Source organism: Gekko japonicus, unplaced genomic scaffold (assembly GCF_001447785.1).
Source record: "Gekko japonicus isolate JY-2015 unplaced genomic scaffold, Gekko_japonicus_V1.1 scaffold40, whole genome shotgun sequence".
In the NCBI taxonomy this organism is placed as follows: Eukaryota; Metazoa; Chordata; class Lepidosauria; order Squamata; family Gekkonidae; genus Gekko; species Gekko japonicus.
The window spans coordinates 1,419,958-1,446,242 of NW_015172554.1; the positions used below are offsets into that span (position 1 = coordinate 1,419,958).

General features: G+C 44.4%; 1 protein-coding gene across 1 annotated transcript in view; it reads right to left on the reverse strand.

The window, feature by feature from the left end:
- Positions 1–15,912, reverse strand: part of EHMT1 (euchromatic histone-lysine N-methyltransferase 1) — a 162,924-nt gene extending 147,012 nt beyond the window's left edge. The window contains exon 1 of the mRNA XM_015421172.1: positions 15,871–15,912. Coding sequence (XP_015276658.1) covers positions 15,871–15,891 — 21 coding nt within the window. The 5' untranslated portion in view covers positions 15,892–15,912. The remainder of the gene's footprint in view (positions 1–15,870) is intronic.
- Between the last annotated feature and the right edge of the window lie 10,373 nt (positions 15,913–26,285).

The following is a 26,285-nucleotide window of genomic DNA, read 5'->3' on the forward strand; positions in this document are numbered from 1 at the left end:
CGTGTGAATCCTGTAGAAAATTTCTGCTAATGGAAGACAGGGGCAATTTTAATCTGTTCTATTCTCCCATTGTAGACCTCTGACTTCCCCCTTATGCTGTTCCTGGTGGTATTTCTGCGGGCATTTTGGGCTGCAGCCAGAGGAGAGGCAAGGAAGTCCTGCTCCATGGACAGCAATTTCATGACAGATTCAAGCCATCATATTTAATGAATTAATTTAAACAGCAGTGACAGAACAGTCCAATTCAATATGATACAAGATACTTCATGTGTTTCAGTTTCTAAATGATGATTAACACAAACTATGGTTTGATGTGATATCTGAAGTGAGTCTAAGAAACAGCAAAATCCTCATTTGTTTTGTAATTGTTTCACCTGGCAGAGAAAAGAAGGTTGGCCTAAATCGAGCAACTGTATTTGTGGCAGGGACCAAAATTCACACTAGGATTTTTTCAGTTCGTAGGTCAGTCTCTCAGTCAATTTGTTACACCTAGGGGTGTGCAAAAAAATAATAATCAGTTTTTGGGTCTATTAGACCCAAAAAATATCAGTATCCCAAATATTCTTGAATACTAATATCGGTTTTGTAAATATTTGGAAAATCTGAATTTATTCTGTTCCATTATACCCTATGGAGGCCATCCCCATAGGGTACAATGGAGAAGGGATTTAAATACCTTCTAGCTATGCCTGAATAAAATCGACTTATATTCAGGTGCGGCTATTTCGGTGGCCTAATACAAATAAATAACCAAAAATACCAATAAGGTATTTTTAGGGTATTTATTCAGCTCAGTATATACTGAGCACACTCCCCTAGTTACACCAGCTCATTTCTTTGCTAGATTTCCATATACCTGCCAGTGTATATGCAGGTAATAAAAGAACCAAGAGTCTAGTGGTGGCACCTTAAAGATCAACTCCTTTACTGCAGCAAAAGTTTCGATTTCATCAGGTCCATGGTTAGCTGCCAGCCAAGAGTTGGCTTTGTTTCTGATAAAATGGGTTTTGGCTCACAAACATTTATGCTACAGTAAATACGTTAAGTCTGTAAGGTGCCACAAGACTCTTTGGCCCTGTTCACATGAGGCGTTTTGGGCCGGGAGAGGGACGGATCGGGGCCGCATCAAACGGGCGCGATCACACAGCAACATCTGGCAGTCGTGCTGTGGCCGTCCCCGATCCATCCCAACCGGCCGAAACGCACATCAAAAAAGAACCACCTACCTGGGTGGTTCAATTGAATGGGCCGTGGCAAATGCGGCCGTGGGATCGCCGGCGCATCTTTTCGCTGGCGCATGCCCTGCCCCCTGCCGTACAGCGCAGTTCGGCAGCCTCCCCCTCCCACTCGTCTCTTCCTCCCCGGCATCTGATCGTGCCGGGGAGCGATGCGCTGCGGCTGAGGGGATCCGTGGGATCCCGCCGCGGCATCTCAAGTTTGGTGCAGCTCTGATTAGCCGTGTTTCAGCCGTCCCGTGTGGCAGGGACCTTTGTTGGTTTTTTTGCAACAGAAACACAGATGCTCCTCCAGAATTCATAATTATACCGAGACACATATTTTTGGAACATAAAGGTGATACGCCTCTTCTACATAACTGAGACCTATATGGCACCAAGTCAAGAGTAACCGCCCTCCCACCCCACGCTAGGTATCTCTCTCCACAGAAAATCCCTAACCACATAGCTCAGTCAAATAAATCATGCTGTTTTGAGAATGGAGTAGAAAGTCTTTGTCTCCCTTCTTCCTGGGGATGCTACGGTTGCCACCAAAGAAGCCAATGACATGAATGACTTCTCTAACATCTCTCTCCAACATCCATCAAAAGAGAGACATAACTGAAAACTGAGTCATAATTCAGACAGTCAGCCATATGGTACAGCGACTGATAAAACTGAGTTTTGCAGTAAGTGAGCAAGTAAATAAGCGAGTAAAGAATTAAAAGTTTGTCTCTACAAACCATCATCTGGAATTCCAAGAAAAACAAATCCATGACAGGCTGTAACAGTCACCATTCCATCAAGAAATAAAATAAATAAATAAACCTTGGTTTTCTTGAATAGTCAGTGAAAGGAAGGACCACAAATGAATCTTACAAGTAGGTATTCTTTTTCTCCCAATACCCCCATTATGAAGACAAAACAAGACTAAAAATGGCTGCATACCATTCACCTTGCCCTGCTTAAAAATGGAGAACATAGCAAATCAAGAAACTTTGCTTGGCAATACTCCCCAGAATAATATAAACGTGCAGACCATAGGTGGTACTAAAATCACCCCCAAGGTCAAAAGCTACAATTCATGACTCATCAACCCTGGCAATATGGCACTGGCTTTAATAGGACTAGTCTAAAATAAATAAGTTGTAGAGGGACAGCTTGAAAACTTATTTTTCTTTCCTCCTCTTTTTCTAATGCATACACACGCACGTACACATACAATTGACTGTTACTTACAAGCACGTGATTTAAAGCTCCTAGCATCTTGTTCACTTGTCTTTGGTGCCCTCTGCGAAGTGTTCTGGATTAATCTATTAAATATCAGCAATGTCCCTCAATTAATAAATGCTTCAGTGATTTACTCATTGTTGACATGTTAAAAAATAAGAAATAGTATACATTTCATACCAACTCAAAGTGTTGTGGGTGCCTTGTGTGAAATATCTGATATACTGAATAGCTCTTATGAAAAATATTTCCTATATCTTTTAGATATACACCCAATTATAATCAGAGACAAAACAGAAGCAGAGCATTAAAAATCACAGCGTAGTAAATTTCCTGATGGCCACTCAGCTCATCGTTCTTTAGCAGTAGAGTCCTCAGTTCCCTCTCATTGGTATTGATTTAATGCAAGTTCTTTAGCTTTATTAGCGATCTTCAGCAAATAAATGGAAAGCCAAGCTATAAATTCAATTAAATAATTGTAATTTATTTATTGTTACTACATTTATCCCTCATGTTTTGTCCTGCATGTCCCATAGTGGTGTACACAAGGCTCCTAAGAGATCTCCTAGCCAGGCTGACCAGCCTTAACTCTTCAAGGTTTGCTGTAGAATGTGCCTTCCAGCTTTACCTTAGATGGAATAAATCCCCAAGGAGCCAGAATATACTAAAAATCTGATCAACTCTCTAATTGCTTAGTTTATTCACATATTTAATGAAACCATTTATACTCTGCCTATTTACCCATGTGGTCAATCCTGCAAACTGAACCAATAAGAGTCAAACTTGTGCCTCAAAGTTTGTAACTACAGAGGCAACAAGTAAAACCTGGATTATCTAGTGGCCATCCTTTCAAAGTAATTGGTTTCTTGAGAGCTCCCAGATATTTAAGCCACCCAGTCTGAAATGTTTATGACAAAGAATATTATTTCAAGGCCTGTTTGCTAGCTGATAGGGTTAGATCCTACCAGCTTTTCTATTACTGCAAGAGAGAGGGAGGCCCCCTTTAGAGCTCCAAAAGGGCTATACCAGGGATGAGGAAAACCACACAGTTTTCAGCCATGCAGGGCTGCACTATAGTAAGGAGGGGCTTTAGGGATGATCGTCCATCCTCTCCCTTGCTCCACCAGAAAAGTCTGTAGAATCCAACCAACAGTTAATAATACAACTTTAAAATTTGTTTTACAAATCCCCTCCCCCCTTTTTGGTGCACCTCTTATGATGAAGTCCTTTCTAAGCAAACATTTACTGCTGATGTCACGGGGAAGAGATTTGACTCCCAAACTCTTTGGCAAAGGTGGCACAAGTCAAATCCAAATTATGAGATGCTGTCAATGAAGTACACATGCAGCCTTCACCCTGTGCCTAGATATGATCTTGCCTTTAATTGACGGAGTACCTATGCCACAGGTTGCTTGCATCTGTTCTTAATAAGAAGACAAATTGAAATGCGAGTGTTTCAAACACCAGAATTGGTGAAATCAACAACACTAACTAGCAGAAACCACAAACTGATTCCAAAGACCGGTGTAGTACAGTGGTTACAGCGCTGTCCTTGAGGCTGAGAAGATCCAGAGTCAAATCCCTGCTCAGCCATGAAGCCTTCAGGAGCGGTCACTTTCTCTAAGTTCCACCTACCCTCACAGGGTTGTTGTGAGGATAAAGGAGTGTGTGCACAGAATGAATGCATAAACCAGGAGAATGCAACACCACCCCCAGCATCTATGCCAAAGTGTGGGACCCTAAAGCATTTTGCTCAGTACACAGGAGCAGTTCTCTACCCTAGCAGCAAAACCATCCAAGGTGCTGTCAGAACCACTAGGGTGGCGGTACGGGAGAAAGCAACGGGGATAGCTTATACACTGTCATCACCTCCTAGACCCGTGCAGTTACCAGCTGGGTCTGAAGGCCACTTCCACACTGTCATTTTTGTCACTCGTTTGTCCCTATTGCTTTGGGCTCCCCCCCCCCCTTTCCACATGTGTTTTGCTCCCTCTAGTGTTGGAGGAGAGCGCAAAAGTGGGCTTGAAGCTCAACATCAAAAAAACTAAGATCATAGCATCCGGCCCGTGGCATCCGTGGAAGTAGTGACAGACTTCACGTTCCTGGGAGCCCAGATCACCGCAGACTGTGACAGCAGCCATGAAATTAAAAGACGCCTGCTCCTTGGGAGGAAAGCGATGGTGAACCTAAACAGCATGATAAAAAGTAGAGACATCACCCTGCCAACAAAAGTCCGCATGGTCAAAGCAATGGTATTCCCAGTAGTCATGTATGGCTGTGAGAGCTGGACTATAAGGAAGGCCGAGCGCCGAAGAATAGATTCTTTTGAACTATGGTGCTGGAGAAGAGAGTCCCTTGGACTGCAAGAAGATCAAATCAGTCAATTCTAAAAGAAATAGACCCTGACTGTTCCCTGGAAAGCCAGATAATGAAACTGAAGCTCAAATACTTTGGCCACCAAATGAGAAGGGAGCACTCACTGGAGAAGACCCGGATGCTGGGAAAGATTGAAGGTCAAAGAAGACGGGGACGGCAAAGGATGAGATGGTTAGACAGTGTCATAGATGCAACGAACATGAAATTGAGCCAACTTCAGAGGACGGCGGAAGACCGGAAGGCCTGGCGGGATCTGGTCCATGGGGTCGCGAAGAGTCGGACTCGACTGTGTGACTGAACAACAACAAAGTGTTGGAAAAACCAGCAAAAATACTTAGATATTCAGAGTTTGCAATGGATCTTTGCTTCACTGGAGAGGAGGTATTTCTTTCTGTGTAAAAATCTTTATTTCTGAAGGGAAGGGTTCACAGGAAATCTACAAAATAACAAATCTAAGGCTACATCTCCAGAGCTTTACAGACTAGACCACACAGTCTCTCAACAACAGCTGTAATGGAGATTCTTCTTCTTCTTGACCCCTAGAAGGAAATCACCTGAATGCATTAACCAATGATTGTGAGTAAGCAGATTTAGATTTCACAGGCTTTGTTTTCATTGGCTCTGAGCCAGGTTTCCCTTCCAGGTCAGTCTCCACAACAGCACACAAGGTAAACAGATTAACCCTACAATGAGTGAATTAGAACTTGCAACACACACATATTTCCAACATCTAGAACTACTAGAGAGAGCAAAACACCTTGGGGGAGAAAAAACCCTGAAGCAATATGAACAAATGAGTGACAAAAATGACAATGCGGAAGTGGCCTGAATTCCACTCCCAAGGCACAGACAGCACCAATCAAGCTTGAAAGCACACAGCAAGCTTCTCTGGCTCCAGCATGACTAACCGGGTACAATTCTCTTCCTCCCCTTTTGTTTTTGTTTGCCCCCCCTCCTTCCTGGCACTCAAAGCCAAAAAGTCTGCCTACCCCTGTGGTAAACTATCTTGAGCTCTATGGATGAAGAATGTGATAAAACTATAATACATATTTAAATAATAAATGAAAGATTGGGAGAGAGGCAAGGAAGAAGATATTTAATTTAGCTAAAGTCTGGGTCCACTTGGGATGCTAAGCAGGGGTCATTTCCTGCAGGAGCGCACAGGAGCGGAGCTCCAGCAGTAAGGAGCCCAGGGGGCGAGAACATGCAACAAGTCCCGCCCCCTGCTCTCAGCAGCCCTCAGTTGGGCCACAAGGAGCAAGAAGCAGCCAGGTAAGTTGCAGAGCCCCCTCCCCGGCCCACCTTCAGGTACAAGCTCTCCCTCCTCTGTGAGGGCAGATCTGCACGTTCCTCGCCCCCATAGCTAGCAATCCAAAACAGTCCAGTGGCACCTTTAAGACCAAGTTTTATTCAGGTACAAGCTCTCAGTCCTCTGTGAGGACAGATCTACACGTCCCCCCCCCCAATAGCTAGCAATCCAAAACAGTCCAATGGAGCCTGGGTGGTGGGTGTTGCCTTCTGACACACTTCCGGTGATGTCAGGGGGTGTGGCATATGCAAATGTTATGCTGATAAGTTATGTTAATGAGCTCCTGCACCTCTTCTTCTATGAAATGACCCCTGAGGCTAAGAGCACCATATTTTGCATGCAGACAATCCCAGGTACAATCTTTATTTGAAAAAAGATTTGTGGCAACAGGACTGAAAAAGACTTTGACCTGGCGCTCTGGAAAACTGCTGCCAACCAGAAGACGATACTGGCCTAGGTGGACCAATGGTGTGACTTGATATAAAGCAACTGTGTAACACCGAAGGACATGCCAGTGGGAGTGGCAAAGAATTATTTGAAAAACTGACACTGGATCCTACCAATCTGATTCACTACCTAGAAATCTGAAATATTTTTTCCTAGCCCTGCGAGGCCAGATGAAGGAATATAATAACCGTTAACTATTCTCTGACTCTAGCATTATTGTCATCTTTGTGCTTCCATGAACATAAAAGACCTCTGCAGTGTCACAAAGGCAGTATTCATCACCACATAACTGCAGGTAGTCCCATGCAGAAGATGTTCACCGGGGAGGGGGGGGGGGGGGGGGGGGATCGATGCTCAAAATGAAAGCCATATGACACACACAAACCAAGCAAATCTCCTCCTAGAACAGCTGCAATGAAAATTGATTGCACTGGACACAATCTAACCAAAGTCAAAGACTTTTAAGTCCCGCTTTATTTAATAGGAGGGTCAAGCGTCAGCTTAAATTTTCTTCAACTGAGATCAAAGATTTAACTTTGGCTCAGTCACGTCCCATGCTTTGCAGGAATAATAATGCCACTTTCACCACTGCAGAACAGCAGCAAGAGCCTGGGATGCACTATCTGAGTCTCATATTGGAGGGGAAAAACAGTAAAAGAAGCAGCCTTCTTGTGTACAAAACTTCCTTGTCCCTAGTGGTATATTTAGAGCTGTGTTTTTTAATCTCTGGAGACACTTGGAATTATGAATATCATGGCTAACTGCAACTGTGCATTCAAGGAAGTTGGCAGACACAGTTTTCTCAAAAGATTTGGCATTTAGATTAGATATCTTCTCCAGCGCTTCTCAGTGCTCTATAAATGGGAATGTTTAAGGAAGACCAAAAGGGTTTCCTCATGGCAGCAACCAAAATCCACTGGGGGAAAGATGCACCGTCTTCCAGAGCCTGCTGATTTACCCTCTAGCTATTTTCCTCCACTCTTTCTCAGGATACACTTCATCTTCTTGTCTGGCAGAACCTGATCTGGATACTGTGCTCCTGTGTGAATTCTTTCCAAACAACCCAAGATGAGAAAAAAGTAACAGAAACAAACTGTTCATCTAAAAGCAGCAACCAAACAGCAGACACATTTGCCTCACTGGAACCTTCAACAACTGCTAACTTGCTGCTGTTTCTTGTCTTCTTCTGTTGCCCATTGAGGGCTTGGTACACACGCGCATGCATGAAAATGAGAGCATAAAATGGACAGTGCCACTTCAGTCTGCGCATAGAGGATCACTGCAATGTTCCCCTATGTTAAAAAAAAACACAGAAAACCAGCACAGAAAACCATTAGATTGTTTCTCTGTGCAGCATTAGTTTTCTGTCTGCAGGCAGTTTACGCAAAGGAATGTTCAAAGCTGGAATGCACTGGTACACTTCCATGTTGGTTTGACGATTAATGGTTTTAAGTATTTGTAAAACATTCTATGAGCAGAAAGAAAAAGAAAAGAAAAAAATCGTATCTATAAATAAGAAGTAACTTATTTGGACAGTTATAGTTATATTGGCTTTCAGCGAAAGCAGTATCTCGCACAACCAGGCACCAGGCCAATTGTGGTAATTCCTCTTGAAACACCTCCAAGTAGACCTGGGCCTGGTAGGGAATTCCCCAGCCCTAATTTCCCACCCTCAAATAAACCGAACAGCAGAAGAAATAACGGCCTCCACACTAATGAGCTAGAAATTTGTCCTAGTCTCTATGGGCTTTACCATGCATACTAGGAGAAATTCCTAGAGGGTCATCCAGGCACACTCCCCCAAACCTCCCCGCATTTGCTAGGCAGTGTTGGGAACCCTCTCTGGGAGAAAGAGAGAACAGCGCTGGTGGACAATCTGTCTCTCTCATTTATTTTAAATTTGGTTGTGTTTATCCTTCCAAAGGAATAAACAAAGAAGGCTATAATTCCACCTGGTAATATTATCACTGTTGGTTTACAGCAAACAACAATCTGAGTTTCTGCTGTGAACAACAGATTTACTCACTAGTTAGTGCTGGAAATGGCATAAACATAAGAATTAAATACCTACTGGGGTGGGGGCAACAATATGGGGAAGCTATGGCTTGTAGATCTTCCAGGGATTTCTTGTTAGATACTGTGAGGAGACAAGAGGCTGGAGCAGATAAACCTTTGGTCCAATCCAGCATGAGAATAGATGAGCCTCAATCCTGGGAATGGCTTACTTCACCAAAGCACCATGGTGCTTGGTTGTATATATCATATTGATCGGTGTTAGCAGCATAGTGAAGCACCAGAATATGCCCCACACGAGTTCATCAGAAACTGCATAGCTAAAATGTGGGTTTATCTGTTTGCAAATTCAGCTGCAGTGTTTATTTAAATAATTAGTCCCTTTTAGTCCTTTCAAAAACCCTTCTTCTCCTGTGCTGCGGCCAAGTCATCTATGTCTGCCTTGCTTATCTTTCCTTATGTGCCCACTCTGTTCTCCCTACAACATCCTGTCACATTATATGGTAAACACATTAAGCTGCTTTATACTGACTCAAACCTGCAGTCTGCCAAACTCAGAATTGTCTACTCTGACTGGCAGAAGTTATTTTGCTAGAAACAGAGATGCAACGCATCTGGAAACTGAAATCATGGTGGGAGAATTGCTTCTCTGGAGTTTTTCTTGGGGGGGGGGAGAAATTTGGGGGAAATTGAAATATAGGCAACACCTTTATTATCACAGCTATATTGTTTTAACAACATAAAATGTATCATTTATAACCTAGTTAACATATAAAAGTGTACTATTTGGCATATTTATTAAATTTTAAAGTATACACGTCTTAGGTTTCTGCAAGCAAAATTCCATGTACTACAAAGACCTGCAAACTGCCGCACCCTATGATGCCCCAGGACATATCTTAGTATGAAAAATTTTATATATATATTTGTAGTAAAGAAGTGCATTATTTGGATAGAAACTATCTCATTCTATCATAATACAGCTTATAAAGTTAAACTTCATAACATCCAACTGTATTATCATGTATATGTCATATGTGTGTGTATCTATCTATCTAATATATATTATAGCATACGAACTGTGCTCAGAACAAAATTAGTTAAATTTATACAATAAATATATGCTTGAAAATATGTTGTTTACACTTACAATATGCATAAAATCAGTAGATACTTAAACCAGAGAGTGAAGCCGTAAACAGAGAAGACAGATTTTTCTACAAACTAGAGGCAAACCAGGTTTGCCAAAAAGGGGAAAATACACTGGGGGGGGGGGGGTTTAAGCTCCCCCAATAGTAGAATCAGCACCTGTACCTTTAAGAAACAAACACTTTCTGTTGCAATTACTAGGCAACCATAACAGTACTGCCAGTTTGAGCCTTGGTTTCTGTCAGTAAAAAGCAGGGAGAGGGGGCAGGGCCGTTTTGGCCTTTGATTCAAGCCTCATACAGGCCCAGCTGGTAGCTGTACATCAGCCGCCCCATCAATGTTATGTAGAGGTTAGAATTTCAGATAAGGAACAAAGTTCAAATCCCCAATCTACCATGGAAGCTCATTGGGTGACCTTAGACCAGTCACTCACCCCCAGCCTAACCCTCCTTATAGCACTGTTGTGAAAATAACAACAGAAGAGAATGATGTAAGCTGCTTTGGGCGCCCATTGTGGAGAAAAGCATGATACAAATGAATAAATAATAAATATAGCTGAACATGGGATTGGGTTGCCAGGTCTTGCGCTCTTGCTGGCAGGGGATGGGAAGAAGCTTTCCGGGAGGAAGTGACATCAATACGCCGGGGATATCATGTGGTGACACTCTGGTATTTTGGGCAAAACTCTATGGTTACTGGGGATGTTGCACCAGGTCGTGGCAGCTGGGGGCACGGCTTCCCCCTGCTGGCCAGCTGCCTGATGGCGGACAGGAGCCTGCAAAATTGGGGGGGGGGATCCCCTGCTCCCATCTGGGGGCTGGCAACCCTACGTTGGAAGTCAGATAACATATGGGCTGATTGGTGGGTGGGAAGGAGAGAAGGAAGCAGGGAAAGGTGAGAATATAAGGGTTGTCACAAGGAGTGAAGGTGGAAATAGTACAGGGAGGGGGTTCCTGGGGAAAGTGAAGTTCTCCCCTGCAAGTAGTTGGAGGTCTTCCATTATGCCAGTGGGCCTGGCCCAACAGCTAGCACCATGCAACTGGGTCAGACTTTTCCAAGGGAAAGGCTGCCTGGAGGAGAGGAGAGAAAACTGAAGATGGGGGGGGGGCAGATAAAGGTAGTCTGGCTAGTGGGTGGAAGGAGAGAGGGAAGTAGGAATAGGGGAGTGGGGACTTTTAGGGAAGGGAGAGGAAAGTGTAGGAGAGAAGGAAATGAGATGCTCACTGTATATTCCTTGTGGATCCCTGCTTGTCATTATCTAATACTGCAGATTTTTATATAAGAAAATCTTTGTACTAACACATTCTAAATAAGTTTTTAAAAAGTCTTTAAAAAAGCATGTCATTAATTCCAAAAGACAAAAATTTAACAGAAGGAATTTTTAGTGTTCTCCAAAATTTCCAACAGACAATGAAGTCCTCAGGGGAAAAAATATATTTTTTAGTCTTTCTTTAATGCTACCATATGTCCAATTATAAGTATCTTATTTCATCTACATTTGATTTTTAAATTGTCCTCCCTTCTAGACATTGTTGACCTATCCATGGTTCCATAACATCTAGACAGGACTACTGCAAAGTGCCCTTTGTGGGACTGCCCCTGGAAATTTCAATTAGTACAGAACGAATGTATTAATTCAAATATTTGTATCCTATTGGGGATATCCACAGCTGATGTTGATGATTTAGGGATAACAGCTTCATGAACTCTTATAATAAAGAGCCTGTATGAACTGGATCCCCCTCATGGATCACTGCCTTGTCGTGGCGAGGGGGCTTGTGTGGTTCGATGAAGCTGTGGGCTATGCCGTGAAGGGCCACCCAAGACGGAAAGTAGTAGAAGAAAACAATAGAATGGGAAGGACTAGAGATCTCTTCAAGAAAATTGGAGAAATCAAGGGAGCGTTCCATGCAAAGATGGCCATGATAAAGGACAAAAACGGTAGTGACCTAACAGAAGCAGAAGAGATTAGGAAAAGATGGCAAGAATACACAGAACTATACAAGAAAGACCTCAATGTCCTTGACAACCAAGACGGTATAATCACTGCCCTCGAGCCAGACATCCTGGAATGTGAAGTTAAATGGGCCTTAGAAAGCATTACTAACAACAAAGCTAGTGGAGGTGATGGTATTCCAGCTGAGCTATTCAAAGTCTTAGAAGATGATGCTGTTAAAGTGCTGCACTCCATTTGCCAGCAAATTTGGACAATGCAACAGTGGCCACAGGATTGGAAAAGGTCAGTATACATTCCAATCCCAAAGAAGGGCAATGCCAAGGAATGTTCAAACTATCGCACAATTGCACTCATATCACACGCTAGCAAGGTCATGCTCAAGATCCTACAAGCTAGGCTTCAGCAGTACGTGGATAGAGAACTGCCAGAAGTACAAGCTGGGTTTCGAAGAGGTAGAGGAACTAGAGATCAAATTGCCAACATTCGCTGGATTATGGAGAAAGCAAGAGAGTACCAGAAAAACATCTACTTCTGCTTCATTGACTATGCTAAAGCCTTTGACTGTGTGGATCACAACAAACTATGGCAGGTCCTTAAAGAGATGGGAGTACCAGACCACCTCACATGTCTCTTGAGAAACCTGTATAAGGGCCAAGAAGCGACAGTTAGAACCGGATACGGAACAACTGATTGGTTCAGCATAGGAAAAGGAGTACGACAAGGATGTATACTGTCACCTTGCTTATTTAATATATATGCAGAGTACATCATGCGAAATGCTGGCCTGGATGAATCACAAGCGGGAATTAAGATTGCTGGGGAAAAGATCAACAACCTCAGATATGCAGATGATACCACTCTAATGGCTGAAAGTGAAAAGGATCTAAAGAGCCTCTTGCTCAGAGTAAAAGAGGAGAGCGCAAAAGTGGGCTTGAAGCTCAACATCAAAAAAACTAAGATCATGGCATCCGGCCCCATCACTCCTTGGCAAATAGAAGGGGAAGTCGTGGAAGTAGTGACAGACTTCACGTTCCTGGGATCCCAGATCACCGCAGACTGTGACTGCAGCCATGAAATTAAAAGACGCCTGCTCCTTGGGAGGAAAGCGATGGTGAACCTAAACAGCATGATAAAAAGTAGAGACATCACCCTGCCAACAAAAGTCCGCATGGTCAAAGCAATGGTATTCCCAGTAGTCATGTATGGCTGTGAGAGTTGGACTATAAGGAAGGCCAAGCGCCGAAGAATAGATTCTTTTGAACTATGGTGCTGGAGAAGACTCTTGAGAGTCCCTTGGACTGCAAGAAGAACAAATCAGTCAATCCTAAAAGAAATCAACCCTGACTGTTCCCTGGAAGGCCAGATAATGAAACTGAAGCTCAAATACTTTGGCCACCAAATGAGAAGGGAGCACTCACTGGAGAAGACCCTGATGCTGGGAAAGATTGAAGGTCAAAGAAGACGGGGACGGCAAAGGATGAGATGGTTAGACAGTGTCATCGATGCAACAAACATGAAATTGAGCCAACTTCAGAGGACGGCAGAAGACAGGAGGGCCTGGCGGGAGATGATTCATGGGGTCACGAAGAGTCGGGCTCGACTGTGCGACTGAACAACAACAAAATGAACTGGATTTCCTAATTACTAGTAGGAGACAGAATCACAGAATCATAGAGTTGAAAGGGACCTCCTGGGGCATCTAGTCCAACTCCCTGCACAATGCAGGAAATTCACAAATACCCCCACACACACCCCCAGTGACTGCTGTTCCACCCCCAGAAGATGACAAAAAACCTCCAGGATCTCCAGCCAAACTGGAGATCCCATAAAGTATGTTCTCCATTATACTTGGGGTTTTCCCTGTCAAACTCCTTGCTATTATAGTTTGAGTTTTTGAAAGTGCTCAGATATAGAAGACTATTTATGTTGGCTCAACTGAATGCTGTCCCTTAGGAAGAAATGATAGGCTGTCAGGGGAGGATTCCCTTCGCAGACAGGCTTCGTAACTGCGCAACAGGAAAGACTGGCACTCTAGACCATTGTTTATTTGTATGTGCCTAGTTTATTTCAGTCAGACAGCGCTGGATCTCCCCTTTTCTCCATGATATGGCAAAGGATTGCTAAATTACTGGCCAGAACAGCAGTTAAAACTACCCTGGCAGTCGGAAAGGTTTTTTTATTGTTATTAAACATAAAAATAGGAGGGTTGATGTTTAGTTGATTTTAATATTTCTGGCCTATCTCATCTCACCTTTCAAGGTGGCTTACAAATCACAATTTAAAACATGCAGAATAAAACACCAGTAGATACCTGCAGTCTATACCCCACTAAAAACCTTGACAAATAAAATACCCTTGCAGCACTTCCTAAAAATTTCTAGAGACGGGACCCCCTGTAACCTGTGGCCAATCGCTCTGCGGAAGAGATATGTGGCACCACCCAACAGTAGACTAAATTGCTGAACAGCACTAGATTTTAACTGTATTGTACGTATTTTATTATGTATTGATATATATGTTGTACACCACCCTGAGTCTTGCTTGCGGGAAAAGGAGTGGGATAGAAATAAACTAAACTAACTAAACTTTGTTAGGGTGCTTTGATGTTATGCATATTGCACCAATTTGAAAGCAGTTGCACTGGTTAACTATTTTTTCCCACCTGAACTTCAAAGTGCTGCCATTGACCTTAAAAGCCCTTCACAGTGTGGGACCTACATATCTGCAGGATTGCCTCTCCTTGTTAATTGCAATCCTTGCAGTTATTTCAGTTTCAGTCCCTCCTCTGGCACAGTCTGTCTCTGTCCCCAGAGTTTTAAAATTACTGCCCTAGCACAGAACAGTCTTCTGGAGATGGTATGCAAGGATGGACTTTCATAAAACCTGCAAAACTGCCCTTTTCCAAAGGGTCTTTTTGTGATGGAACAATATCCCAAACCAGCCCAGAACTGTATTTTGGCAGGCACTGTTAAAAGGAGGAAAATTATTTTTATTTGCATCTGGAAGTGAGCTTTGATGGGAATAAATATCGTTAAGTCTTTAAGATGCCACTTGACTTTTGTTTCAGTCAAATAATGTACCAACCGCTGCTGTTGCATAATGTTTCTTAACTTTGTTCCTTGATCTGTGTTCGTGATTATAAACCACTTTGGACTAACGGAGTCTCTAAAGATTTTTTAAAATAAATAACACTTCTATAACCATTTAATTATTTGGTAGCTGGCAGTTTTGATCTTGTCTGTAAATTGGAAGCTACTTCGGAAGTCAATTTGACTGGCAGTGCAGCATATGCACAAAGCATATGAAAAAGAAAATAATATAGCCCTCGAATTTATTAGTGACAGCCGTCTCAACAATGATTATTAAAATCAATTAATGATAAAGAGTCTTAGTAATACTAAAAATAGGCTAATACTATAATTAACAAATCATTAACAAATGTGTATTAAAGTGTATATAATAATAAAGTAGACGAGGAACAATAATAAATAAGCTTCCAATCAGAAATACAATGGAAGAAGCTTCTGCATGGAGCCCACATCCCAACTAAAGTATCCTGGCCAATGCTAAAAAAAAAAAATGACCCTTCCAGCTTCTATTAACTAGATATTAAGCCCCACACCCAGGACAGCTCATATCTGCCACTGGGCCCCGTGCCCTGAATAAAACATAAATGTAGCTGCATAGATTTCGTTTACTTCCCCCCTTTAATTTGCCCCGCCTTTCCCCTACTCCCCGGACTGAGCATGGCTAAGTGCCAACAGGGCTTGGAAAGGAGCCACGCCGAACCCGGTACTCTGCATAACCACCACTTCTTATGCCACCCTGAAATCTGCATGGCTATCTTATCCGACACCTCTTCCCAGCATCAAAAGCGTTCGTTATGCAGGGTTCCGGGTTTCCTTCTGTCCTCTACTTCCACCGCTCCCCCAACCCTCCGTACGCACACAATGGCAACGGCCCACGCAGGTTTGGCCTTAAGAGGAACCGGGCTGAACCATAATATGGCGGGGGGGGAGGAGATCTAGAGAGCAGGAGCGAGTCGTGTGCAAAGCTTCGGTTGGAACGCGTTTAGTTTTGGGAGATACCATTCGAGGCCCAAGCCCGCCCTTCCCCTCATTTCTCTCCCGCCCCCGCCTGGGGGGGAGGTGGACGCCGCCGGCGCTCGTACTCACCTCAGCATCCACTGTGGCCATGGCCGGAGCAGCCCCGGAGCGTGGCCCCGCCCCTTTCGGAGACTTCCCTCGCTCGCTGCGCGCGCGCCCCTCCCCCACCCACTTCATTCATTCGCGAGGGAGGGAAACACCCGCCTCCTCCCGAGAGTGGCTGCGCGTGCGCCACCCCCACATAATGGCGTCTCCCATGAGGTTCTCTTGCCGTACAGCGATCTTTCGCGCGTGGCGCTAGGGAAGCACGTGGCCACGCGGGGCGGGGGGAGTTGGCCGCAGCTGGTCGGAGGCGGAGGGAAGATAAAGCATCGCCAGGATCCAGGGTTCCTTTTGTACGAAGACTCAGGCAACTCTTCTCAAGGTCATGGTGGGAGAACGCAACCTATTCCCTAAATTAGAAACCGTGCAAAGAAGTGAGCGACCGAGTGTCTGCCTCCTTCAGTAATAATTGGTTTCCACCAGATCTATATGAAAACAATGTCTGCATGGCTTCTCGTAGGGCAACTGGAGTCTATGGGGTGGGGCAAGGAAATGATGCAAAAAGAAAATGAAGACGGCAAAGAACGCCTCTGCACACTTTAAATAGATTTATAGTGAGGCATAAGCTTTCCTGGGCCGCCAACCCTCTTGATCGGAGGCATGCTGTCGTCAACCTCAATCATCACAGGGACTTGTTTTTTTGTTATTTTTTTAATCCTGCTTTTCACTCCCATGGCGGCTTGCAGGATCCAAAATCCAATGCGAATGACAAAGTAGAAAAAGTGTTCCCGGGAGAGGGGATTCTCAGCTGGAGCTGGATCCAAGCTCATAGTGGACAGGTGCCTGTTTGCTTCTTACCTGTGATCTGATGTCATTGGTGGCAGTTGAAACAATATCTGGAGAAAAGAAATGCTGACACAACAGGAGGAGCAGTTTCTACAAAGTGAGGCCAGAAGGGCTAGCAAATCAAGGGACAGATGTGTGTCACATGACAAGGAGACCTAGTAAAAAATCCAATTAGAGAGGGTGTGACCCACAACCAACGGCTGGTGAAGAACTGGCAAAAACCAGGTACATAGTGTACATCAACACCTAAATCTGATGAGGTGAACTTTGGCTCAAAAAAATTGATTAATCTTTAAGGTGCTGCTGATCTGTTTTATTTTGCTCCAACAGACTAATAGGGCTACACCTTCAGAATTAACGCACCAAGAAAGAGAATTGCTTTCTGGAGTCAGTTACTTCCAGTGCCTCTGGAGCCTACTACTGATAGGGTCAAATTTGCCAATGAACTCCCAGCACAGCAGCTTCATGTCTGAATTTCCTTTTCAATGAGCAACATTTCACTAATCCGGCCCATTTTAAATAAACACACAAGGCATTTTTCCTTGTTATTTCTTGGATCTGTTATTCTGCATTAAAAAAAAAATGTTTAAAATCCCTGGATTCTCTTCTATAGATTTCAGGCTTAGTTTAAATGCCCATTTTGCAGAATGGTTGCATGAAACTTCAACAAATGGAATACCTTTCAACTTCCTGGATGGTTAAAAAGAGAGAGAGAGAGAGAGACCATCTGGCTGCTTCTACTGCAATTCTTACATCACTTTATCTGCCTGTGGGGGTGGGAGGGAGGGAGGAGGTTTGACTGAAAGACATCATCTTCCCCAGGGATACCCAGTGATCTAGCTAAGCAGGGATTTTGCCCTGGTTTTCTTGTGTCAAATCCTGCACTCTAGCTAGTATTATAGCGACCGTGGAACGAATAATTCCTTTCTTTTTTTTTACTGCCATAAGGTCTTGTTAAAAAAAACTTCACTAGTGAGAATTAAGTGTGTACACTTACAGAACACCAAATGAAGGAAATGACAACACCATCTGGCAAGCAGGAGTAAGATTATTACCACCAGTCTCTCCTTGGACTCTGTGAAGCGCCAAGCGCATTGGCAGCACTGATTGCTTGATTTTAATACTATTAAATATAATAACTTGGAAAAACATGCCCTCAGTTCAATTAGGGTCAAAGTTCGGGTTTAATTGAAGAACCAATGACAGAATCCCTAAAGAACAAAGTTTGAGTCCAGTGGCACCTTTAAGACCAACAAAGTTTATCTTAACCTACCTCAAATATTTAAAGAAGTGTGCACGCACACGAAAGCTTATACCCAGAATGACACTTTGTTAGACTCCTCTTGTTGTTCAGAGTAGCAGACTCCTAAATTTGTTGTAGTTTAAACCTGACTCCATTATTTGGGATTTATAGTTCAAAAGTCATTCTTATCTATGGGAACAGATCTGATACTACATTAGTATGTTACTATGTTATAACTATTGATGTATGATGACAACTTTGTTGGTGATTAACTGGCTGGCTTGTAATGTTGGATTCTCAGAACTTTTGTATACTGTTTTGCAGGTATTGTACATGTTATAAGTTATACTTGCTCTTAATAAATATTAAAAAATTAAAAAAATAAGGTGCCACTGGACTCGAACGTTGTTCTGTTGCTTCAGACCAACACGGCTGCGGCCCACCAGGATACCTAAATGCACAGTCTAGCCTTGAAAAGCAGGGCTAGGGAGGAAACGGCCAATCCTTTTCCTTGCACCGTTTTCCCAGTTGACGGGGGGGGCACTAATATAGCTCTCTTAGAAAAAAAGACAGGCACTCGATATTTTTCTTTGCATGGTTCAACGTCAGCCTGGGGAGGAGGCAACTTCATTCCCTGACACAATGTGCAGGAACAGGGTTTTTAACCCACCCCCCCCACCCCCAGGGCAACAGCCAGTTCAACACTACAATCCCTGAATCACATACCATAGGAGCCAACCCCGGGTCTCCAATACATGGCATCTTGCACTCAACGATGATCAGACCAAATTCACACAAGCTAGTTTTCAGCCCCCCCCCCTCCTCAGTGTGCATATGTGAAAAACACATAGGGTTGCCACTTGCCAGCTCTGGATTGAGAAATTCCTGGAGATTTGGGGGGTGGAGCCTGAGGACAGTGGGGCTTGGGGAGGGGTCGGACCTCGTTGTTGTTCAGTCACACAGTCGAGTCCCGACTCTTCGCAACTCCATGGACCGCCATCCTTGAATTTTGCTCAATTTCATGTTCATTGCATCTATGACACTGTCTAACCATCTCATCCTTTGCCGTCCCCGTCTTCTTTGACCTTCGATCTTTCCCAGCATCAGGGTCTTCTCCAGTGAGTGCTCCCTTCTCATTTGGTGGCCAAAGTATTTGAGCTTCAGTTTCATTATCTGGCCTTCCAGGGAACAGTCAGGGTTGATTTCTTTGAGGATTGACTGATTTGATCCCCTTGCAGTCCAAGGGACTCTCAAGAGTCTTCTCCAGCACCATAGTTCAAAAGAATCTATTCTTCGGCGCTCGGCCTTCCTTATAGTCCAACTCTCGCAGCCATACATGAGTACTAGGAATACCATTGCTTTGACCATGCGGACTTTTGTTGGCAGGGTATAATTCCATAATTTTGTTGGCAGGGACCTCAGAAGGGTATAATTTCATAGACTCCACCCTTCAAAGCAGCCATTTTCTCCAGGGGGAACTCATCCTGGTCAGGCAGATTTTAAATGCACTTGGCTCTGGTTTCTAAATCAACTGATGACCATGTAGGAAGGCAGATTTACAGTCTTGTGTCTATTCGCTTCATTTATTCCGCGCCTTTCTCCCCAAAGGAGTTTATGTCGTTCTTCTCGCCTCCTCCTGCTTTACAATCTGGAGGTAATTTCAGTCAAGCTTCAGTAGGCAAAGGACATCCCAGAAAAGGTGGCTTTTGAAGACTGGTGTGGAGGAAGGAAGGCAGGCAGCATCACACAGGTGTTCAGGGGGGTATGACATCAAAATAGTTTAAAAAATATTGATAATAGTGCTAAGACACAGGCAGAGACATACCTCAAAGGGTCAAAACCGCACAGAATTATTGAAATGTCTTGAAATGTATTTAAAGATGCATTTTGTTTTTGTTTTGTTTGCATTTTGTTTTCAGAACCTCTTATGAGTCATACCAATGACCAGTGTTCCCTCTAAGCTGAGTTAGTGTGAGCTAGCTCACAGTTTTTTAGCCTCCGGCTCACACATTTTTGTCTTCGCTCAGGAAGGAGGGCTCCAGAGCAAACTGATTGATGCAGCAGCCAAATCGCTCGCTCACAACTTTGAGGCCAGTAGCTCACACAGTAGAATTTTTGCTCACAAGACTCCACAGCTTAGAGGGAGCATTGCCAATGACCCTTTTGGATACATGGTGGCAAAAAATAAAACTTGTCAGCTTGCAAAATGTTAACCTGGTCTAAAAATGGATTTTAAGATATCGGTCCTTTGTAGCTTTGGTTTTGCTGAAGTTGGAGCAGGACGCTTGGAGGCTGCCCTGTCATCACGATATAGCAGAACAATCTGTAGACTTCACGACAATATGGGTAGCCCAATGAAATGCCTCTGATTTAAAAAAAAAAAACCTTACTTCCTTCTGTAGTCAGAGGCAGTATGCGGTGAAACTTAACCAGATAGGTGAAAGTGGTTAGGGAAAAAAAAGGTGAGGGAAAGAGTGAGCATTGCCTGCTGGGAAATGGGAAGTGTTGAGTTTGCACATATTCAGTATCACTGAGTTAGAAAAGTGAACATATTGTTGGAATATGCATGGTCTGTAGTACAGCCCCGTGAAGAAGATATGAAGACTACCCTGCAGGAGGGCAAGTTAAAGGATTTGTAGTTAGCACAGCAAGATTAGCAACTGCCCATAATTTCAAATTGTGTCCTTGCTATCTCCTGATTGGCTCTTCTGGAGACTTCCTGCTCCTGCAGAGCTTCCTGTTGTTCTTTGCTCCTCTCACAGCAGTTAGACTGGCTGGTATTTAGGCTTTCTCTCTGCATGTTCTATAACAGTTTGCTCTTCTGTAATAAACCTACTTATTTTCCTCCAAACTGTCAGTTTTCCACTTTCTTGCTTATTTAAACTCTGCCAACACATACAGAACCTACCTCATATTGTATTAAACCGGGATCCGTGGGTGGGTGGGTCCCAGCAGGGCCTCTCTGATTTACCACTGTAACTCTTGATAATTTTTTAAAAATGTTTCAGCAGCAAATATCTTCACAGTGTTGGTATTCTCTCTCACACTCCTCTTTCCCAGTGTTAAATATGGGGTTCTGGACACACTGCAGTGAAACAGCTCTACTTTATTAAGTGATTTCAGGAACACTACAAGCCAAACTCCAGGGCAGCTGCCCTGTTTTTAAGCATGCAAACACCACACCTGAAACATACCCCACTCCCAACGATAGGCTATTTACATAACACTATTTCTCTGCTGGTCTACTCCAGGATCCTAGCAAGCTATTGTTCGGGGGAAACAAGCTCAACCAGATCTAGGTACTAGTTCAGGGATCAGTCAAACTCAGTACACAACACCCAGTGTATTTTTTAAAATTGCTCATCTTGTACCTTGCACTTGGGCTACCTCTGTGTGTGTTTGTGTGTGTGGCCCTGCCATCTGCAGCAGCCATTTTGTGGTTGGCTCCGCCTCCCACGGTGGCCATTTTGTTATTGTGCCCACCACCCTGCCTCACAATTCCAAATATGTCCACAGTCTCAAAAAAGTTCCAGTTCAGTATTGTCCACTCTGATTGGGCAGTAGTTCTCCCACGCCTAAAACAACAGTATTTCTGCATCTGCAACCTAGGAGCCTCTTTAACTGGAGTTACCTGGGGCTGAACCTGGCAGTATTTACAAGCAGTGTAGATGGCCACCAGCCAGTTTGGTGTAGTGGTCAAGTGCGTGAACTCTAATCTGGGAGAACCAGGTTTGATTCCCCACTCCTCCACCTGCAGCTGCTGGATGACCTTGGGCAAACCATAGTTTTGTCAGAGTTGTTCTCTCAAGGACAGTTCTGGAAAGAGCTCTCTCAGCCCCACCTACCTCACAGGATGTCTGTTGTGGGAAGGGGAAGGGAAAGGAGTCTGTAAGCTGCTCTGAGACTCCGAGTGAAGGGTGGGGTATAAATCCAATCTCTTCTTCTTCTACCTCCTCTATTAGCTGTTCAGGACCCAGTCTTTCCTTATGGCCCCTGTGGAAGACCACTTCAGAGGCCTCAACACATGACCAGCCTGACTACCAGGCAAACCTAGGCCTAATGCACCAAACTTTGTGAGGCACCAAAAAGGCGAGAGGAGCCTTCTCTATCGGCTCGAAGGGAAGATTAACAATTAACTGGCTTCTGGAATCAACTCTGGTCTTCTATAGCTGCGATAGCTGCTGTCAAAGAGCGTATCTATTTTGATCTTTACATTGTTCATTCTGAATGCCCAGTAAGTAAATAATTCATTCTAGACTTCTCATTCTTCTCTCTACTAGACGTGTGGGTGCCAAAAGCCATAGTCTGCCTCGGGCACCCAAAAACCTGGGCCTACTCTGCCTCCACACCGCAGCTGCTTTGTGCAACGCCTACAACATGCAAGATCTAGTCACCAGCAGCTTCTTTTTTGTCATACCATCTGAAAGTACACTGCAGAGAACAGCTTAAGAGTGACCGACAGAGTCTATGTCTCAAACATCCAGGGCTCTTTTTGTAGAAAAAGCCCAGCAGGAACTCATTAGCATAATAGGCCACACCCAACAGCAGGAACTCATTAGCCTATTGGGCCACACCCCTGACAGCACAGCTCATTAGCACATTAGGCCACACCTCCATGTTACCAGAAGTGTGGTTATCCAGCTACACCCACCTTTTGCTTGTTATTCTGTTTACCTTGTTTGTTGTCAAAACCCAGGGCTTTTTTGTAGCAGGAACTCCTTTGCATGTTAGGCCACACACCCCTAATGTAGCCAATCCTAATGAGTTCCTGGTGTTGGGTGTGGCCTATTATGCGAATGAGTTCCTGCTGGGCGTGGCCAACTTGGGAGCCAGCCGGAATTCCGTTCCTGTGCGTTCCTGCCCAAAAATAGCCCTGCAAACATCCATTGCTCAGAAATCGCTTTAAAGTATCCCCCCATCTTTTCCTCACTCTTTGGTAAACAGATGTTAAATTTATTAAATGAGAAAAGGTGCAGAACAAAACACAATCACGATGGACTCCGGAGGACGGCGGAAGACAGGAGGGCCTGGCGTGATGTGGTCCATGGGGCCGCGAAGAGTCAGACTCGACTGTGCCACTGAACAACAACAACAATGAAAGGAAAAATGGCTAAAGAAATGGAAGTGTTTTGGGTTGGACGGGGAGGCATCTAAAGGTCTAGCGACATGATCAGAATTTATAAAATTATGCATGATGTGGGAAAACGTCATATAATGTGTTCCCCCTCTCCCATAATACTAGAACGTATCTGGGGGGGGGGAGGTTACCCAATGAAATTCAGTAGATTCAGGACAGAGTGAGGGAAAGCATTCATTCTTATACTAACTATAAATAGCGTTTGAAACTCACTGCCACATGATGGCCAGTAGCTTAGATAGCATTAAAAAGGAACTAGATTGGTGGCTATAAACTAGAATGGCTAAAGGGAACCATCAGGGTTAGTGCCCTTTGAATAGTGGTTACAGGGGAGGGGGGCGGTATCAACAGGAGAAAAACCATGTGGACCTGGGGTTTTCATCAAGTTGAAAACCAGATGCTGGGTTAGATGGACCTTTGATCTGACCTGGAAGGTCTTTCTTAGATCCTTTTATTAACCAAAGCACAACCCAAATTGTTTGGATACAATTCAGATACAAAATTGATCAGAGGGAAGGAAATATACCAGCATCCCAAGCATTCATTTCTAACATAAATCTCCCAGATTAATGAAATGATCTGGAACAGCAGTTAATTTGCAGAGGACTAACTTTAAATGCCTTGCCAAAAACCCTAGAGCCAAAACAAACCTTTGCAAACGTTGAAAAGCAAGTTTATGTTCTGCAAATCCCCTCCTGTATCCCCAACACTTCCCCCTCACACACACACCCTTCTTGCCCTTCTTGGTAGCCAAGCATATGAATTATGTTAATAGCAGGATTTTTCAAGGGGGAGGGAATGACATTCAACCGTCAGCCACTTTGGGAAACACCAGAAAGCGACACTTGAGCTTGGGCAACAATTAACTCTCTTAGCAGCCTTGCAAAGACAAAGGAGAGGGTGTTGATTCTCCAGGAGGGGATGCGTGCTGAAAAGCTTTCTGTGTTGGTTATGCTCATCACGCCTTTTGACAATCAAGAGAAGATGCACTTTAGGTGAAAGCGGGGAGGAGCAGGCTTCCCCTGGTAGAAGAGAAATTACAATCAGTCCTGTTACAATCAGCATTCAGTAGGGGACCTCCTCTCCTTTGGCATTCCCCACCCCAAACACACACACTGAGCACTTTAGGGCTTGGGGGCATCACATGGACCAGTTGGGCTTCTTCAGATTATATTTTCCTTGCTTGTGGCAAAATAAATGTATGTGGCAGGCAGGCATACTGCCTAACTGAGCATGTACAGGTGGGGTCAGGGGGTGCTTCCCCCTACCTCCTATTATTTTGACCTCTCAGGTGGGTTAGGTTAGGCCAAGAGAGAGAGAGAGACTTAATTCTGTGGTTGAGAGCAGGTCTAAACTCAAATCCCTTGGGTTACAACCGGGAGAAATGCCCTGCTGGATCAGGGGGCTGTCTAGGGCTGCCAAGCCGCGGCGGGGGATCCGTGCGTCTTCACAGGATCCCTGCCACGGGGGACAGCAATACGCGTTGCACCACCGTCGCCAGGATGTGACGCTACGCGTCGCTCTGGCAACAGGACTCCGTTGCCAGAGCGACGTGTAGTGTCACATCCTGGCGACGGTGGTGCAACGCGTATCGCTGTCCCCGCGGCAGGGATCCTGTGAAGACGCACGGATCCCCCGCCGCAGCTTGGCAGCCCTAGGGCTGTCGGACCACATCAAACTGCTTGGCACTGAATAAGAGCATTGTTCCAACTAGGTCAGAGAGCCAGTTTGGTGTAGTGGTTAAGAGCATGGACTCTAACCTGGGAGAACTGGGTTTGATTCCCCACTCCTCCACATGCAGCTGCTGGTGTGATCTTGGGTCAGTCATAAGTTCTTTCAGAGCTGTTCTCTCAAGGGCAGTTCTCAAGAGAGAGCTCTCAGCCCCACCTACCTCACAGGGTGTCTGTTGTGGGGAGGGAAAGGGAAAGGGACTGTAAGTCGCTCTGAGGCACCTTCGGGTAGTGAAGGGTGGGGTATAAATCCAATCTCTTCTTCTTCTTCTGGACAGAAGTTGTAAGTAAATGCTGTATGAAGCTGCCATTGGCCCATCTAAGTCAACTGTATCTCTTCCAATGGGCAGAAACTCTCCGGATATCAAGCCATACTTGAGAGCCTTTAATTGGAGATGCCCAAACTCTTTTTACTCCAGCATACTATTTTCAACAAAATCCAGCCAGAATGCTTCAAAGGTCACCAAGCTTGGCAGGAAACCAACAGACTTCCTCTGCCGTCCCCCCCCCCCAAAAAAAACCTGGTATACTGCCAGTGTACATGGAGGTTCCTCTTAGCTATCACGGTGAACAGATCTATCTGTGCCTATCTAGTCCCCTTTTTAAAAGCCAGCTAAAGCTTATGTCCTTCAACAAATCTTGGGGGGAGGGGGTTGTTTGTTTTTAGTTCCGTGTTAACATTGCACTGTGTAAAAAAAAATACTGCATTTTCTCCCTTGGGAACCTACTGCCATTCATTTTGATTGTTGCCTCACAAGCCTGATGTTCAGTTACAAGTTCTCTCAGAGCTGTTCTCTCATGAGCAGTTCTCGAAAGAGCTCTCTCAGCCCCACCTACCTCACAGGGTGTCTGTTGTGCGGAGGGGAAGGGAAAGGAGATTGTAAGCTGCTCTGAGATTCCTTTGGGTAGTATAGGTTGGGGTATCAATCCAGAAATGGCCAACCTATAGACAGAAATAGGTATTGATTGGGTACAAACTGAAGAAAGGATGGGTGTCCTTTCTCTCTGTACGGAGGGGGAAATAATTACAAATTGATACTGGATTTTGTTTTTCCATCCTTCTCCAAAGATCTCAAGGCATTTGGTTCATATGGTTCCCTCCATTTTATCTTCACAACCACCCTGCAAGATAGGTTAGGTTAAGAACATAAGAGACGCCAATGTTGGATCAGCCCAAAGGCCCATCCAGTCCAACACTCTGTGTCATACAGTGGCCAGAAATACCAGGTGCCATCAGAAGGTCCACCAGTGGGGCCAGGACATTAGAAGCCCTCCCACTGTTGACCCCCCCTAGCACCAAGAAGACAGAGCATCACTTGCCCCAGAGCCCCTATCTGTACCTTGTGGCTAATAGCCACTGATGGACCTCTGCTCCATATGCTTATCTAATTCCCTTTTGAAGCTGTTCATGCTTGTAGCCGCCACCACTTCCTGTGGCAGTGAATTCCAAGTGTTAATCACTCTTTGGGTGAAGAAGTACTTCCTT